Source organism: Aquarana catesbeiana, unplaced genomic scaffold (assembly GCF_042186555.1).
Source record: "Aquarana catesbeiana isolate 2022-GZ unplaced genomic scaffold, ASM4218655v1 unanchor228, whole genome shotgun sequence".
NCBI classification, from domain to species: domain Eukaryota; kingdom Metazoa; phylum Chordata; class Amphibia; order Anura; family Ranidae; genus Aquarana; species Aquarana catesbeiana.
The window spans coordinates 3,343,289-3,360,845 of NW_027362655.1; the positions used below are offsets into that span (position 1 = coordinate 3,343,289).

Here is a 17,557-nt window from a genome sequence, read left to right on the forward strand (position 1 = left end):
AGTAAAATTAATTGTTTGTCATTATTAGTATTATGAATCTCCCTGCGTTACCTGTATCCTATATGTACAATGGTCGGGTTACTCCTTGTCTGCTCAGGTTCTTCTCCTCCTGACAATAACATTGGTCATATTGGACATCACATGCATACCGTGTACTCACCGGTCAGCTCTGTCAGTGTGTGTCCATGTTCATCCAGGAGGATCTCCTCCACCAGACACTCCCCTAGAAAAAGAAGAAGCAGGTCATAATCATGTCAACCAGATTTGTATAGCAAAAGCCTTGCTGAATTTTGTTTTACTCTTATTGAAAAGCATTGCACCCAGGAGTTATTTATATGACATCACCCACCAGTCAGTCTGTTGAGGAGGCTCCAGAGTCCTGTGTTAGGGGTGAGGGAGTTCTGTGTCAGAGGTGGCAGAGTCCTGTGGGTTTGGGGGTGGGAGAGTCCTGTGTCGGGGGTGGGAGAGTCCTGTGTCGGGGGTGGGAGAGTCCTGTGTCAGTGGTGAGAGAGTCCTGTGTCAGACAGGCTCTGAGGGGGAGGTCTTCTGTGAGAAGGCTATGCATCTGGATCTATGCAGAGCCCAGGCCTAGAGGGCATTAGATGAGAAGGTTATGTTCCTTGATTGAGGCCCTGTTGGTGGAGCCTGTACCTAAAGGGCATTGCTCCCCTGTGTGAGAAGGCTATGTGGCTGATTTGCAGCCCCATGGCTGGAGTCTGGGCCTAGAGGGCATCACTTGCTTGTGTGAGCAGACTGGGTGCCTGGATTGTGGCCCCATGGTAAGAGCCTGGGACTAGAGGGAATTATTCCCCTGTAAGAGAAGCCTGTATGCCTTGACTGAGGCCCTATGGCCAGAGCATGGGCCTAGAGGGCATTGCTTCCCTGTGCGGGCATGCTGTGTGCCTGGATTGAGGCCCTAGAGTTGGAGCCCAGGCCTATGGATCATCACTCTTCTGTTTGAGAAGGCTGTGTGCATAGATTGAGGCCCTGTGATCAAAACCTGGGCCTATAGGGCATTGCTCCCCTGTGTGAGAAGGCTGTGTGCCTTTATTGAGGCCCTATGGCCAGAGCCTGGGACTAGGGGGCATGTTCCCTGTTTGAGCAGGCTGTGTGCCTAGATTAAGACCCTATGGCTGGAGCCCAGGCCTACAGAACATCACTCTTCTGTCTGAGCAGGCTGTGTGCCTGGATTGAGGCCCTGTGACCAGAGCCTGGGCCTAGAGGGCATTGCTCCCTGTATGAGCAGGCTGTGTGCCTAGATTGAGGCTCTATGTCTGGAGCCCAGGCCTACAGAACATCACTGTTCTGTTTGAGAAGGCTGTGTGCATGGATTGAGGCCCTGTGATCAAAACCTGGGCCTAGAGGGCATTGCTCCCCTGTGTGAGAAGGCCGAGTGCCCGGATTAAGGCCCTATGGCCAGAGCCTGGGCATAGTGGGCATTGCTCCCTGTATGAGCAGGCTGTGTGCCTAGATTGAGGCTATATGGCTGGAGCCCAGGCCTACAGAACATCACTGTTCTGTTTGAGAAGGCTGTGTGCATGGATTGAGGCCCTGTGATCAAAACTTGGGCCTAGAGGGCATTGCTCCCATGTGTAAGCACACTGTGTTGCTTAATGCCATGTGGACCCAAGAGAATGTTCTAGTAACACTAGAAGATCCAGTTTTGCTGTGCTCCAGAGGAAGGTGCTACATAACGGTCTAGTAAAGATTTTGGGGGACCCCACCTTTTTTTTCTTGTTGTTGTTTTGTTTTGTTTCCCTCTTGAAATCCATATCAGACTCAAAAGATCCTGTATGGAATTTAGGGGAACCCTACGCCAAGTGTTTTGCCTCACACTGCAGCTGGTGGTTCCCGTTTGTTTGGCCGTTCCCACAGGAATCTCTATAGATTGTATAGAGTTCAGAGGTCTCCCTCATATTATTTCCTCTTCTGGTCAAATGTCCTCAGTCTATAACGGAGTCTCCAAACTTTCCCAGCAAAGGGCCAGTTTACTGTCCTTTATGCTTTGGGGGGGGGGGGGCAAACTGTTGCTAGTGGAAGTAGAAAATGCCCCGACATCAGTGCCTTATCATTGGTTATAATGGGAGGAATAGTGCCCTTTTGTTGGTATCAATGGAAAATTATTGCCCCATTTATGGTGTCAGTAGGGGGAATGGTGCCCCATCATTAGTGTCAGTTGGTTAACTACTGCCCCAAGGGCCAGATAAAGGCAAGGAAACAAACTCGGGCCGCAGTTTGGAAATCACTGATTTATAGCTATTTCCTCTCTTGATGAGCATTCTTGAACTCTTATGGTTGAATGTCCTTTGTCTATAATGTTAGGCTATGAATGTTCTTATGGCTATTTTTCTGATAGGGTCGAACATTACAGAATGTTACATTCACTCGGTGAAAGGCAACAAATAGAAAGTGATGCACAGATATATTGTTACGTTTTACTGAATGATGAGCAAATCACAAAGCACATTTTTATATATATAGCCCCCAAAGTCTGGTTACCTCTCTTGTCGATTTCTCCCAGAACGCCCAATAAATTGGGATGAGGGTGGAGATTCTTCAGAGCGTAGAGACATTCCCACAATCCAATCACAGCTTTTCTTCCCTTCTCCAGAATTTGTTGTAGAATCTCCCTTGCTTCTATTTTTATAGGTGGACATCCCTGGAAGACAGAAATATCATTCCGGTACCCTAAATACTATCGGAGCTTGGAGAGTACCACGATTCATATACATTTGCGTACTTGCTATATATTTACACTATGTTGTGTTCTGTTTGTTTTTTGTTATGTTATGGTTTTAACTGATCATCTCATGTGTGAAGTGATATCATTTTATATGCATTAATAAACATTTTTTATTCTACATTAGTGGTGTTGCTGCCTTTAAAATCCCATTCAGGGGGTCTTTTCTTTTTTCCACATGACAGGGATGTGGCAGCAATCTACCACTTTCTGAAACGGTGAAAACATATTCATTCTTAAAGAATTTCTTGGGATTTTTTTACTCTCCTCCGCTATGTGCCTTTTATGTTCCATCTTAGCCACCCTGATTGCACCCTTACATTTCTTGTTGCATTCTTGTAAAGTTGCAATGCTGATGATGATCCCTCAGCTTTGTATTTTTTGAAGGCCTTCTCCTTTGCTTTTATATATGCATTTTTACATTAGAGTTAAGCCATCCAGGACTTTTATTAGCTCTTTTAAAATGTATTTCCCATTGGGATGCACTGGCTAATGTCCTTTATTAATATGCCCTTAAAGCATACCCATTTTGTGTTCTTTGTTCTTTGTTCCTAAGATTTTATCCCAATTGTTATTTTCTAGCAAGGATCGTAGTTTAGGGAAGTTTGCTTTTTTGAAATTCAGTGTCTTTGTATTCCCCTTATGTTTCCTATTTGTGTGATTTATACTAAAACTAATTGACCTGTGATCGCTGTTTCCTAAATTGCCCCGTATTTCCACATCCGTGATCAGGTCTGTATTGTTGGTAATCAGTAGATCTAGTAACGCTTTGTTTCTAGTTGGTGCATTTACCATCTGACCCCTGAAATTGTCCTGCAAGACATTTAGGAACTGGGGAGCCTTAGATTAATATGCGATTTCTTCCACCCAGTCTATGTCTGGATAATTAAAATCTCCCATTATAATGACACTTCCCATTCTTGCCACCATGGTTGTCTGCAGGAGGGGGCAAGGGGTTTCAAGTGCTCCCCCTGGAATCAGCAAGGTGTCTACACACTTGGGAGGAAAGTGCAGGAAAGTAAAGTCAAACATGATGGAGCTCAGCTTTATTTATTGTCGGGCTGACACCTGGATCTCCTTCCCTGCTGTCACAAGCTGCCTGATGCTGTTATCTTCTGTTATCAGGAAACTTCTTGCAGAATGTGTCTCCAATTGCAGGACTGTGGTCCTGTCAGCATAGACTGTGTATCTCCTTACACTGTCAGGCTGAACCTTCTATTATCATGTAAAGAAATTCAACACTTTACTTCCCTGCATGCTTTTGCTTGGCTAATATTAGGGCTCCTTCACATATGTGAAAGTGAATGTTGCTCCTCTGAAAAGATCCATGCTTGGATCGCTTTTCAGAGCTGTTTAAGAGGTGGTGAGGAGGCAAAATGTTGCCTCCTCACCACCTCATTTAACCCAATAATTGCCATACGGTGGCCACATTGAACTACATTATTCTTTTTCACAGCACCACCCACTAAAATCTACATGCTGTTTAACCAGTTCTATCAATGCTATCAATCAGTGCCACCTATTAGTGCCCCCTATCAGTGACCATCAGTGCCGCCTATCAGTCACCATCAGTGAAGGAGAAAAAATACTTATTTGCAAAATTTAATAATAGAAGCTAAGCAAAACTTTTTTTTTTTTTAATTGTCAGTCTTTTTTCTTTGTTTAGCAAAAAATAAAAACCCCAGTGGTGATTAAATACCACCAAAAGAAAGCTCTATCTGTGTGAAAAAAATTATAAAAATGTTATTTGGGTACAGTGTCACATGGTCGCGCAATTGTCATTCAAAGTGCGACAGCGCTGAAAGCTGAAAATTGGCCTGGGCAGGACAGGGGTGAAAGTTCCCTGTAGGGAAGTGATTAAGCACAGCAACATAGCATAAAGCATAAAGCTGCTGTTGTGCCCATAAAGATGCTATTGTGCCCATATAGAATTTAAGATCTCCACTGGCTTAAGCCAATGCTGCTCCATGCAGGTGTAGTTTTTTTGTAATTGATTGATTGATTGAATTGTATAATTGTATATTTATTTATACCTTCACTTGCCATTTTGCATGGTTTTGTATGTGGCTCAGATTGCCACGGCAAAACCAGGTACATTCCCCCCCTCAAAAAGTGCCAAATGTGGCAGTGGAAGGGGGGAGGGTTATCACGCTTTATAATATAATGACTAAGCCCCTCCCCTCCATGAAATTGTCAAAAAGGGGGAAGAACAGGGGTGACCTTAAAATGATGCCCCCCCCCCAAAAAAAGTTCTGTGGGCGTCCATGCTTGCTGTTAATCCAAATTGTGATAGGAGGTCCGCCTCCGCCTCCTCCCTCAGGTTAGGGGGCCTATAGCATACTCCCAGTATTACTTTCCCTTAGGCCCCTTTCACACTGGGGCGGTGGGGGCGTCGGCGGTACAACAGCGCTATTTTCAGCGCAGCTGTATCGTCGTTCTTGCAGCTGTATTCGGCCGCTAGCGGTGCGGTTTTAACCCCCGCTGGCAGCCGAAAAAGGGTTAAAATCACTCGTACAGCGTGGCTGTAGCCGCGGTATAGCCGCGGTATAGCCGCGCTGTCCCATTGATTTCAATGGGCAGGAGCGGTTTAGGAGCGGTGAATACACCGCTCCTTCACCGCTCCAAAGAAGCGGTTTGCAGGACTTTTTTCACTGTCCTGCCAGCGCACCACTTCAGTGTGAAAGCCCTCGGGCTTTCACACTGAACAAACAGCGGAGGCTGTTTAGGGGTGGTTTGCAGGCGGTATTTTTACCGCAATACCGCCTGCAAACCGCCCCAGTGTGAAAGGGGTCTTAGATTCATCCCTTTGGAGCTCTACCCATAAGGATTCCACCTCCTCTCTAGCTCCCTCAGTGAAGTCATCTCTCACATTCACTTGTACCTCATTTTTGATATACATCATACCCCTCCCCCTTTTTTACCCTCTCTATCCCTGCGATATAGGGAATACTCTTGAATGGTTGCCAGCCAATCATGAGAGCTGTCTAACCAAGTCTTTGTAATTCCTACAAAATCTAAATCCTCCTCGTACAACAGTAGCTCCAGTTCTCCCATCTTGTCCGCCAGACTCCTGGCATTGGTGAACATGCCACGTCGTTTAGACCGGTCACATACTATCTCCTCATTGGGTGCTCTGGGGTTGCAAATAGGACTTGTTACTATTTGCTGAAATACTGAAGCCTAGATGCCAATACCAACACTGTCAAGATGCATCAATTATTTGGCTATAGCACTAACTAATCTGCCCACCTAAATAATGTTCAAATATACAATTTTATGGACAAATAAGTAGTGCTGTGCCTTGTTTTTCTTTTCTTTTTTTGCAGATTTAACACAAATAAGTAAAAAAATATATATATTTTGATTTTTTTAATACTGTAATGGTATCTGGCATTTATAGTATTAAAAAGGGAAACACTGCAATCTTCAGGCTGCAGGCTTATTTTATAAATGATGTCTCTAGCCTGCATGTGATATTATAGCTGACATAGCAATCGCATGATCAGGAATTTGTTCATTAAGGGGAACCGGAGGTGTCATTGACAGTAATCATCCATGAAAAACATTGTCTGCTTCTTGCCAGATGGAGAAGATAGAGTAATATTGAAGTAAATATGGCCTATATGGCTGAAAGGCGTCAACTTTTACCGCAGGAATTGATTTTTTTAAAGTCCTGATAGATCTTCAATAAAGTCCAACATTTTACTTCAGGGTGACTTGGTGCTGGATTTTCACTTTGTTTCTTTGTACGGTAAGTACAGCCTATGCCCAGCCACAAGCATCTGAGTCTCATCCTTTTAAGTGTGGAATAAGGGGTGTAGCACAGCAATTTACCTTTTTTTTATACACTATATTGCCAAAAGTATTGGGAAGCCTGCCTTTACACGCACATGAACTTTGATTGGCATCCCAGTCTTAGTCCGTAGGGTTTAATATTGAGTTGGCCCACCCTTTGCGGCTATAACAGCTTCAACTTTTCTGGGAAGGCTGTCGACAAGATTTAGGAGTGTGTCTATGGGAATTTTTGACCATTCTTCCAGAAGCACATTTGTGAGGTCAGGCACTGTTGTTGGACGAGAAGGCCTGGCTCGCAGTCTCCATTCTAATTCATCCCAAAGGTGCTCTATCGGGTTGAGGTCAGAACTTTGTGCTAGCCAGTCAAGTTCCTCCACCCCAAACTCGCTCATCCATGTCTTTATGGACTTTGCTTTGTGCACTGGTCCAAACCATTTGGTGAAAGGGGGATTATTGTGTGGGGTTGTTTTTCAGGGGTTGGGCTTGGCCCCTTAGTTCCAGTGAAGGGAACTCTTAAGGCATCAGCATACCAAGACATTTTGGAAAGGTTGAGGCCAGGACTCTGTGCAGGCCAGTCAAATTTCTCCACTCCAAACTCACTCATCCATGTCTTTATGGACCTTGCTTTGTGCATTCGTGCGCAGTCATGTTGGAATAGGATGGGGCCATCCCCAAACTGTTCCCACAAAGTTGGGAGCGTGAAATTGTCCAAAATGTCTTGGTATGCTGATGCCTTAAGAGTTCCCTTCACTGGAACTAAGGGGCCTACAAAGTAAGACTGGGATGCCATTAAGGTGCATGTGTGTTTAAAGGCAGGTGTCCCAATACTTTTGGTAATATAGTGTATATAACATCTTGCCATACATCTCTTTCAATAAAAGTTTTCAGACGGGGTGATGTAGAAGTAACAGTGATAAGTCTTCTCTCTCCCTCCTCCTCCGCCACTGTATTTACCATCTGATGTATCACTGTAATGCAGGATGTTCAGAAATCCTTTTTTCTTACCTCCACCTTTAATACTTCCCGGGAATCAAGTTCCCGCCATAGAACATGAGGGTCCAAATCCTCCAATATACAGATTAGATCCTCCTGGTAATGCTGGTTTATTCTCCCCAGGGACCAGTCCTCATACCTGGACATCTGCAGGACGAAGCTCTGAACGTCATCTAGAAAAAAAAATACAAGATCATTTGTAATCTTGAATTAAATTTTTGACCCCCTTCATGTTCTGAACTTCTGTTCCCCACCATGGAATGAATTTCTGTCCCCCTCCATGGTCTGAACTTCTGTCCCCCTCCATGGTCTGAACTTCTGTCCCTCTCCATGGTCTGAACTTCTGTCCCCCACCATGGTCTGAACTTCTTTCCCCCACCATGGTCTGAACTTTTATCCCCCACTATAGCCTGAACTTCTGTCCCCCACCATAGTCTGAACTTCTGTCCCCCTCCATGGTTTGAACTTCTGTCCCCCTCCATGGTCTGAACTTTTATCCCCCACCATGGTCTGACCTTCTGTCCCCCACAATGGTCTGAAATTCTGTCCCCCACAATGGTCTGAACTTTTGTCCACCTTCATGGTCTGAACTTGTGTCCCCTCCTTGGACTGAAATTCTGTCCCCCTCCATGGTCTGAACATCTGTCCCGCTACATGGACTGAACCTCTGCCCCCCCCTCCATGAACTGAAATTCTGTCCTCCTCCATGGTCTGAACTTCTGTCCCCCTCTATCGTCTGAGAAAATCTCACACAGATGGGTTCCTCTTCCTCATTCTTCGTCTCAGGACTTTGGCTGCATCAGCACTATCTAAACTGATCACATGAAAAGAGGAACTGAAATCTGCCCAAAATATCATTCTGGAAAGAATGTGGAAATCTCTCTGTGGTGGCATCTGATGGAGAAGTGTTCAGAGATTTCATTGCTGTGTCACTCTCATTTTCTGTCTCAGTGATATTCCTAGATTGAAAAGACAGGTCTTTCCTGATGTGGCCGACCTCGCTTGGTCCTGCAGAACCGGCTCACCCAATACTACCTCCATGTACAGAACCTCTGCCTCTTCCTTTAGACCCGCCTGATATTATTAATAATGGTGAATGCCTAAATTTATTGGCAACCATGGCAATGGGGGGTACATACGTGGTTCTCTGGTATACACTACTTTTTTTTTTTTTAAAAGGTTTTTATTTGCCAGATGTACATACATAGAATAACACATTGCATGTAAGGTATATTGTCGGTTGCAACCGTCAAAATATAATTAACATTCAAGGGTAGTTTCGGATAAACATCCTATGATAAAGGATATATCAGTACAGGTAGCAATTTTTTTAACTCTAAAATACCAGTTATTTTCTGTAATCGTAATGCAAATTATCAGCAATCCAATATCTGGTATAAAACATAAAATAAAGTAAAAAAATAATATAAAAGTATATATATATATAAAGTTAAAGAACTAAACCAAAGAGGTATATACCTCCTAAACCAATTGCGCTGTGCGCTGTCATCTCTCCAGTCCCCTGGAACATGTTCTCACAATATCATCCTACCAAGTCTATCATTTGGCTATATTTTATAATAAAATAATTTTAGATGTCACATGCTGTAGTTTCTTTTGTGTTTATCCATCTGCCCCATACTCTATTAAATTTTTTCTTACTTCCTCTTGCTTCATATGTCATTTTATACAGTGTGATATTTGCATTAATTAATCTTTTCCAAGCTCCTAAGGTAAGATGATCCCTCTTTATCCAATTCAAGACAATCAGCTTCCTGACATAGTAAAACAATAATCTCAAAAACATTCTAGTATTGTTGCTCATTACATCGTCCTCTATCACCCCCAAGATACCCAGCAGTGGGCTACATATATTCGGACGATCAAAGGTTTCTGCAACAAACTGGGTTACCTGTGACCATAAAGGTCGTACCCTACTACAGTCCCAAACCATGTGCATAAAAGTACCTTCTGCCACCAGGCATTTATGACAAATAGGGTCTGCTCTCCCGCCCATCTTATATAGTCTGTATGGGGTGTAATACATTTGATGTAGGTATCTTAGTTGGATCCATTTATCCCTCGCAGAGATGACCGTGGACATATAGAAGGTTAAAACCTCATTCCAATGAGCCTCAGTCAACTCTGGGATGTCTGCCCATCTCTGTCTCATTTTCTTCTCCCTCGGCTGTGTTTTTTCCATAAGTACCGCATAATAAGTGGAAATACGTTTCGTGTGGTCAGGTTCTGAAAGCATTGATTCAAGTTTTGTGTTTTCTAACAGAACCATTCCCGTTCCAAATTGTGCATTTGCAGCATGCCGCAGCCTGGAATAATGGACGCCCATGTGTCAGGGACACCCATTTCCCTCTTCAATTGTGCAAATGTTTTAAATTCACCCCTCTCAAATAGATGATGCACATACGTAAGACCAAATTTGGCCCACCTATATCCATCCTCCAAGCGAGAAAGGTCCTTTAGACGAGGATTGAACCATAGTGGTGTATTTGGTGATAGGCGTGGAGGTTCGTCTTGTATATGTTTTATAGAAATCTCAAGTACCCGCTTAGCTGATTGAAGTACAGTTACCCCTTCTTGAGTAGGCATCATCCCTCTAAAAAAAAAAAATTCAAAAGTGCTTCGTATGAGGTCGCGACAGCTGCCTCCATCGCAGTGGCAGCGTTATTCAGCTGTGGAAACATGCGCCAGTGGGCCTGAACTAGTTGAGACGCCAAGTAGTACAATCGAAGGTCGGGTTTCGCCAGACCACCCCTTCCTACTGGTAGCTGTAGAACAGCCAGCGACACACGAGCTGCCTTGTCTCCCCACAAAAAGGAGGTCAACAGGGAGTCAATGTATCGGAACGTCTTTTTAGGGATATATAGTGGGGCGTTAGAGAGGTATACACTACTTTACTGCTTACTGCATGTATGCATTGAGGTTCTGCAAACCGGTCATAGTATTTTATCCCCTTCATTTGCTGCTGCCTTCCCCTATGCCTGAATTTTGGAAGGGTGGGAAGCCTATGCAGGAACACTAATAAGGCAGAACATCTGTCTCTCCTGCACCGGGCCCCATTAGTTTAAAAGGGGAGGGCCGGCTTGACACTTATGATTCTTCTGCATCCCCCAGCAGCACTGCCAGCTACTCTTTTTTCCATCTGTGCTGCAGGTGGATCAGTTCTTGGATCCGTGTCCCCTCCCACCTGCTGTCAGGCACCCCTGTGTTCCTCCCCTCCCCCAAAGAGCGGCTGGCTTCCCACCTCTTCCACCAGCAGCTGCTGAGGGCTCACAGGCGGATTGTTTCAGGAAGGAGAGTTGGGGAAGGAGTCGGTATATGTCATATTTACCCTTCCCTTCCTTTACTTAATGAACACAGTGAGTGATTGGTACTGATCCCTCCTGTGTCCACTCATCACTGAATCATAATAAACTGTGTTTGTGAATGAACAGGAAGCCTTAGCACGCAGTGCTCCCCATTCATTCACTGTCTAGTGCAGCTGAGGCTGCAGAGAGAGGGACTGAGGAATCTCTGTCCTCAATCCCTTTATCTGTTTTAAAAGTGAGACATCAGGGGTCTGTTTAAACCCCTGATTGCAGCACCCCCACAGTTGCTAGTGTAGGTACATTTAGTTTGGCTCCCCTGTAGGCAGACGGGCAGGGGTTAATTGTGTATATGAGACTGGGCAGCAGGGTGCACAGGCCCCCCCCAATCCATGCGCCCGGCCTCTATTCTACATGCAGGGCGTCGGACAAATGGATTCAAATTAGGGGTTTTTTTTGGAAGCACGTGACTAGAGCCTGAAACTCTAATTGGCTTCAAAAAAGGGTGGGCTCTGGGCGCAGAACACAGCGCCCGGAGCCCACCAGTTGTGTGACCTTAGCGTATTAATATTCACCAATGTTTTCCTGCTTCTCCTCCCTTCCAATCAGGAAGCGGGTCCTGAGACCTGATTAGCCAGCAGTTCTAAGATACCATTGGCTGGATTTGAGGACTCCTGATTGGGCGGGATGAGACTGCCGGGACTCAGGGCCAAGACACGGGAAGAGAGACGCAGGGATGAAGGGAAGTGCGAGGTGGCGGTGGGGCCTGGTGGACGACAGGCGTGTGAGCGAGGCGACGATTGACAGGGGGTGGGGGGTGGAAGGGTAGCAGCGATCGATCAAGCAACGGGGGGTGGGAGGAGGGTCTGGTGGTGGTCGGTTGACTGACTGGTGGGTGGGGGTGGCTGGCTGGCTGGGTGCTGCAGACTGCCCCCAAGAAATTTGAGCACCAGCCACCACTGCTGGGCAGTGCTTCCCAGACTATGGCTTTGTTACCTCCCAATCTTCTGGAACTCTCTGGATGTTTCCAGAACATAGTGGGCGGAGGGACAGAGGCTGCAGCCTGAATATTCATGGAGCTTTCACCAATCCTTGGTGAACATGGGGAAGAATGATATCTTGGTCATCACTGTAGCTGCAGCAATGATTAAGAAATTCTCTTTTAGGGCCGGTGATTCTGCATAATGTAAAAGTAATCTGAGCGGATAACGAGCCTCTGAAATACTTTTACAGCGGGAGGAAGAGGGTCTCACCCCCTTCCTACCACCCGCTGCAGCCTTAACCGGGCTCTCCCGTGAGATCAGAGAGCCTAGTAAGGATGCAAACAGCAGCATCTGGCTCTGGGCACACAGTGAGAGGTACAGATGTCATTCTTCCCACTGAGTGATGTCAGACACAGGAAGTGACAAGGATTTTCATCACTTCCGGTTCCGGTTCTTTATTCACCTGACTGTTACCAACCAGGGAAGCAGCCGATCAGACCGGTCTGTGTCTTATCGGCTACAATGGAGGCCAGAGGAGAGATCTGGGGTCTAATAAACCTCAGGTCTCTCCATAAAGAGGTCCTGTCACTGCCCATGGTATTACAAGGGATTTTGTTCATCCCTTGTAATAGCAATAAAGTTGATAAAAAAAGTTAAAGTTACAGTGTTAATAAAAAAAAATGTAAATAAAAAAAATAACATAAAAAAAAAAAAAATGTAAAGCACTTTTGTTTTCCCATGCTCATACACAAATGCAAACGCATACATAGGTATTGCCACGAACGTTAGAATGAGAGCAATAATTCTAGCACCAGACCTCCCGTGTAACTCTAAACTGGTAACCCGTAAAGGCTTTTAAAGCAACAGCTATGGAGATTTTTAGGTACTGAAATTATGCACCGTTCCACCAGCGGACACAATTTTGACATGTTTGGTATCTATTTACTTAACATCATCATCTTTTATAATGTACCAAACAATTGGGTATTATATTGTGTTTTTGTGCATTAAAATCCATTACAGTGTATCTTTTACCAAAAATTTGCATTTGAGAAACCACTGCGCAAATATAGTGTGACGTAAAAATATGCAGTGCCCACCATTTTATCCTATAGGGCCTCTGCTTGAAAAAAAAAAAAAAATATATATATATATATATATATATATATATATATATATATATATATATATATATATATATAGATCTATCTATCTATCTATATATAGATGGATAGATATATCTCTATCTATCTATAAATAGATAGATAGATAGATAGATAGATAGATAGATAGATAGATAGATAGATAGATAGATAGATAGATAGATAGATAGATAGATAGATAGATAGATAGATAGATAGATAGATAGATATAATGTTTGGGGGTTCTAAGTAATTTTCCAGCAAAAATTGTGATTTTGATTTTTACATGTAGGAGAGGAATGTTGGAATTGCCCGCACTGGAAGTGGTTAAAGGGACTGAGGGAGCACAAATCAGCCATCACACCCAAAGGAAAGAGAGGACAGTGAAGTGCAATACCTCATGTGTCTGGGAACAGGGGCAGCTTCAGGAGCACCCCAACACCATAGCTCCCAACTGTCCCTTATTTCGAGGGACTGTCCCTGATTTGGAGCAATGTCCCTCTGTCCCTCTTTCCTCCTCATTTGTCCCTCATTTTGGTCTGATCTATATAGTTGTATATAAAATGCACTTTTTATCTTTCAAAAAGTGTTTCCCTGTGCTAAACCTTTCATCCAATTTCTAAATTGCTGCATTTGTACATTTTAAAAGCCAATATAAAGGAATAGTAGTGGTAAAAAAAAAGCCCTTGTGGATTTAATTAACCTTTTTTTTGGTTAATTCTCCTTCAAGGGGGTGTGGTAGGGGGCGTGTCCTATGCCTACATACAGTTTGTTAGTAGGTGTCCCTCATTCCTATCTCAAAATGTTGGGAGGTATACCCAACACCTCTAACTTTGGGCCTAGAGCAGCCAGGTGTCCTGCAATGCGTTCAGGTGCTGTGTCCTCAACATTACTTTTGGGGCTTTTATAAACTGTTGTAGCTGCACCGTTACTCCCACTAGTGGGCAGCACAGATCAGTTTGGATTCTTAGAGCAATGTTGTACTGTATGTCATCCAGTGGCGGCTGGTGGTATATTTTTTGGCACTGAGGAGGGTTAGGGTTGGCGTTGCATATTCCCGAAGGTCAAAGGTTTTCAAGCTCCACCGGGTTTGCCAAGGCTTGGACACAGGCTTTGTTTGTTAAGGCTTGGACACAGGCGTCGCTTACTCCACCGGGTTCGCCAAGGCTTGGATACAGTAGTAGAACACTTTCGAACCTTTGCCTGTGCCCGCTCGGTTGGTCACCAGGCCCGTACTTACCTCATCTAGGTCGCGGGAAGCGCTTCCTCTGGGCGGCGGCTTCCCCTGCATCTCCTCCTCCTCGGCATCACGGCGGCTTCTGCCATGCATCTAATTCCTCCTTCTCCTCCTAGGCAGCCAATAGGATCACTTCTCCTCTCTGCCAATCAGGTGACGGGTCTCAGGACCCACTTCCTGATTGCCAGGAGGGGAATCAGGAAGTTAATAGAGAATATTTAATTTGCTATTGTCACACGACTGGATGTTCTCGGGGCACAGTGTTCTGCGCCTTGAGCCAACCCTTTTTTTAAGCCAATTAGAGGCTCAGGCTCTAATCATGTGCTAAAAAAAAATCAAAAAACATTGGAATCCATGCAACCGGCGCACCGCATTTAGATTAGGGGGCCGGCGCATGGATTAGGGGGGCGGCGCCCCTGCACCCTCTATGGACAGGCTGTCACTGATGTCACCACAGAGTTGTACTGTGGACATACTACATAAAGCAGTGCCTCGTCCTAGATTACATAGTAAATGTTGAAAAATAAGAAAAAATGTACTTTTATGGCACAACAACACTCAAAATATGTTTAAAAACGTATAGGTGTTTTATTGAACATACAAAAAAAAAATCAATTAAAAAATCCTTTAGTACAATTTGCTAGACATATCCCCTGGCATATACCATCAATCCTAATAGAAAAATGAAAACAACCAAGTAGTTTGAACCACAGGTGTAACATGTGAAAACATAGCCCTACTGTAAACTACCAATAGCCAGCCAATAATAGGGCGATGGTATCCAGTTTGAGGTTCAGCTCAACATGTTTCACACAGACCGTGCTTCATCAGGAGCTTAATATATTAAAAATTATATTTCTGAATAGAAAATTGTACCCTTTATATCTCTTTCTATTCAGAAATATCATTTTTAATATATTAAGCTTCTGGAGAAGTACGGTCTGCACGAAACATGTTGAGCTGAACCGCAAACTTGATATCATCATCCTGATAATGCCCATCTATGTGTAGTTTACAGTAGGGCTATGTTTTCACATGTTACACCTGTGGTTCAAACTACTTGGTTGTTTTAATTTTTCCATTAGGGTTGATGGTATATTCGAATGAATGAGACTGTTATATGTTTAGCAAACTGTGATAAAGGATTTTTTCATTGATTTTTTTTTGTATTTTCAATAAAATACCTATATATTTTTAAACCTATTTTGAGTGTTGTTTTGACATAATAGTACAATTTTTCTTATTTTTCAACATTTACTCAGCAGCCAGAGACTTTAGCGGGTCCTCAACCTTTTGTTTGGAGTTTGTAATTTCCTCTGTTCTGGGCATCCCATGTACCCCCAGCAAGAAGACAAATACTGCCTGACACAGCAAAGGTTGTAGGTTCAGACCCGGGTCCTAACAAGAGGTCTCAGTGGTGGGTTACATTGGAAATGTATCTTGTATAGGACATATTAACTCTAAAAGACATGCTGAGCTCTAACACATGACAAACCTCATATTACACCCTGAGGTATTCCACCCGACAACTCCTCCCCAGCTGGGCTGGATCTAGGTATTTCAGGAGGCCTGCCCCTGCCAATCCAGGTTGGGGATTTGTCAGGGCTTCTTAGAACACCCCAGACAGCTCCACCCTTATTCCCCTCCTTCCTTCTAGAAGCCTCTAAAAGCAGAATGAAGGTAACCGAAAGATGATGCTATTTATGAGTTATTACCCGACTCTGAGCTACTCCCAGGTCGTGGTCCTCAGGATCACCCCACTAGAAGAGAACAAGCCAGGGTCCAGTAGCAGATATAGCAGGTAGGGATCAAGAAGACGGGTAGTCAGTAAACAAGCCAAAAGTTGATAACACGTGGCTATAGGTTGGGTTCAAGCAGAAGTGTAGTTGAGGAACAAGCCAAAGGTGGGTAACAAGTGGTAGAGAAGATACGGACGGCAGCACAACTGACTAGAGTGAGATATCGGCTGGAGAGAGCACAATAATCTGGCAAACAGGTAGTGCAAAGGCATGGCTTAAACATAAGTTTAATGGGAGTAGCAAAGGGTTCAAAGTTTAAAAAAAAACAAGGAAAAAGGCAAAATTGTTAAAGGAATTGTCCAGGAATTTTGAACAGTCCCTGTACAAAATGACATTTCTAAAGGAAAAAAAGTCATTTAAAACTACTCGCGGCTATTGTCAGAGAATTAGTAAACCAGACTGTGTGGACTGCACAGAGGAAACCAGAAATGCATGCAAGTGAGTAATAATGGTGTTTATTTAAATAGGTGACAAGCAAGTGAATATAACAGTGCACAACCAACCACAGACCCACAAACAACAAATGGTATATACAAATAAATGGGAAATACCGTAATCGGAACAAAAGCCAGGCCGAGGTCATACACAGGGGAATCAGCAGATGGGTAAGGACGGGAAACCAACAGGACAGGGAGAGGATGGATGGATAGGCTACAGGGCAGGGATACAAGGTAATCAGGAACAGGAGGGACAGGTCCAGGATGGGTTCGGGATCGGATCAGGTCAGGACAGATGCAGGCTCAAGGTCAGGATAACAGGCATCATGGTCAGGGCGCAGGGAGAGAGATACCAAGGCAAGTATGTGAGGGCTTGTCCCAAGCTGTGTCTTGTCATTTTTACCATTTTGACAGTTTTTTTGTGAAATGGTAGGGGTATATTTGTACCCTGTTACCATTCCACACGGGGGAGGCTGGGATCTGGGGGTCCACTTGTTAAAGGGGGCTTTAGGATTCCAATAAGCCCCCTGCCCACAGACCCCCACAACCACCGGGCAAGGGTTGTGGGGATGAGGCCCTTGTCCCCATCAATATGGGGACAAGGTGCTTTGGGGTAGCACCCTCCCCATGTTGAGGGCATGTGGCCTGGTACGGTCGAGGAGAGGGGGCACTCTTTTGTCCCTCCCTCTTTTCCTGCGGCCTGCCAGGTTGCGTGCTCGGATAAGGGTCTGGATTTTTGGGGGGACCCCCACGCCATATTTTTTAAAAATTTTGGCGCGGGGTTCCCCTTAAAATCCATACCAGACCTAAGGGGCCTGGTATGAAATTTGGGGGACCCCCACACAATTTTTTTTTAAATTTGGGGTCGGGGTTCCCCTTCATATTCATACCAGACCCAAAGGGCCTGGTAATGGACTGTGAGGGAATCCCATGCCATTTTTTTCAATGACTTTTATCTGTATTGCCAATACCCGAAAATTCATTATAGCCGCGAGTAGATTTAAATGACCTTTTTCCCTTTAGAAATGTTATTTTGTGCAGGGACTGTTCTAAACATGGGAAATATGCACTACTTTACAGGCATACTATAGACATCCCCCCCACATGG

General features: G+C 44.4%; 1 protein-coding gene across 1 annotated transcript in view; it reads right to left on the reverse strand.

Annotated features, from left to right (window-relative positions):
- Positions 1–17,557, reverse strand: part of LOC141121640 (NACHT, LRR and PYD domains-containing protein 3-like) — an 80,987-nt gene that overhangs the window by 45,379 nt on the left and 18,051 nt on the right. The window contains exons 2-4 of the mRNA XM_073611290.1: positions 7,541–7,701; positions 2,500–2,659; positions 161–223 (exon numbers count right to left, since the gene is read on the reverse strand). Coding sequence (XP_073467391.1) covers positions 161–223; positions 2,500–2,659; positions 7,541–7,701 — 384 coding nt within the window. The remainder of the gene's footprint in view (positions 1–160; positions 224–2,499; positions 2,660–7,540; positions 7,702–17,557) is intronic.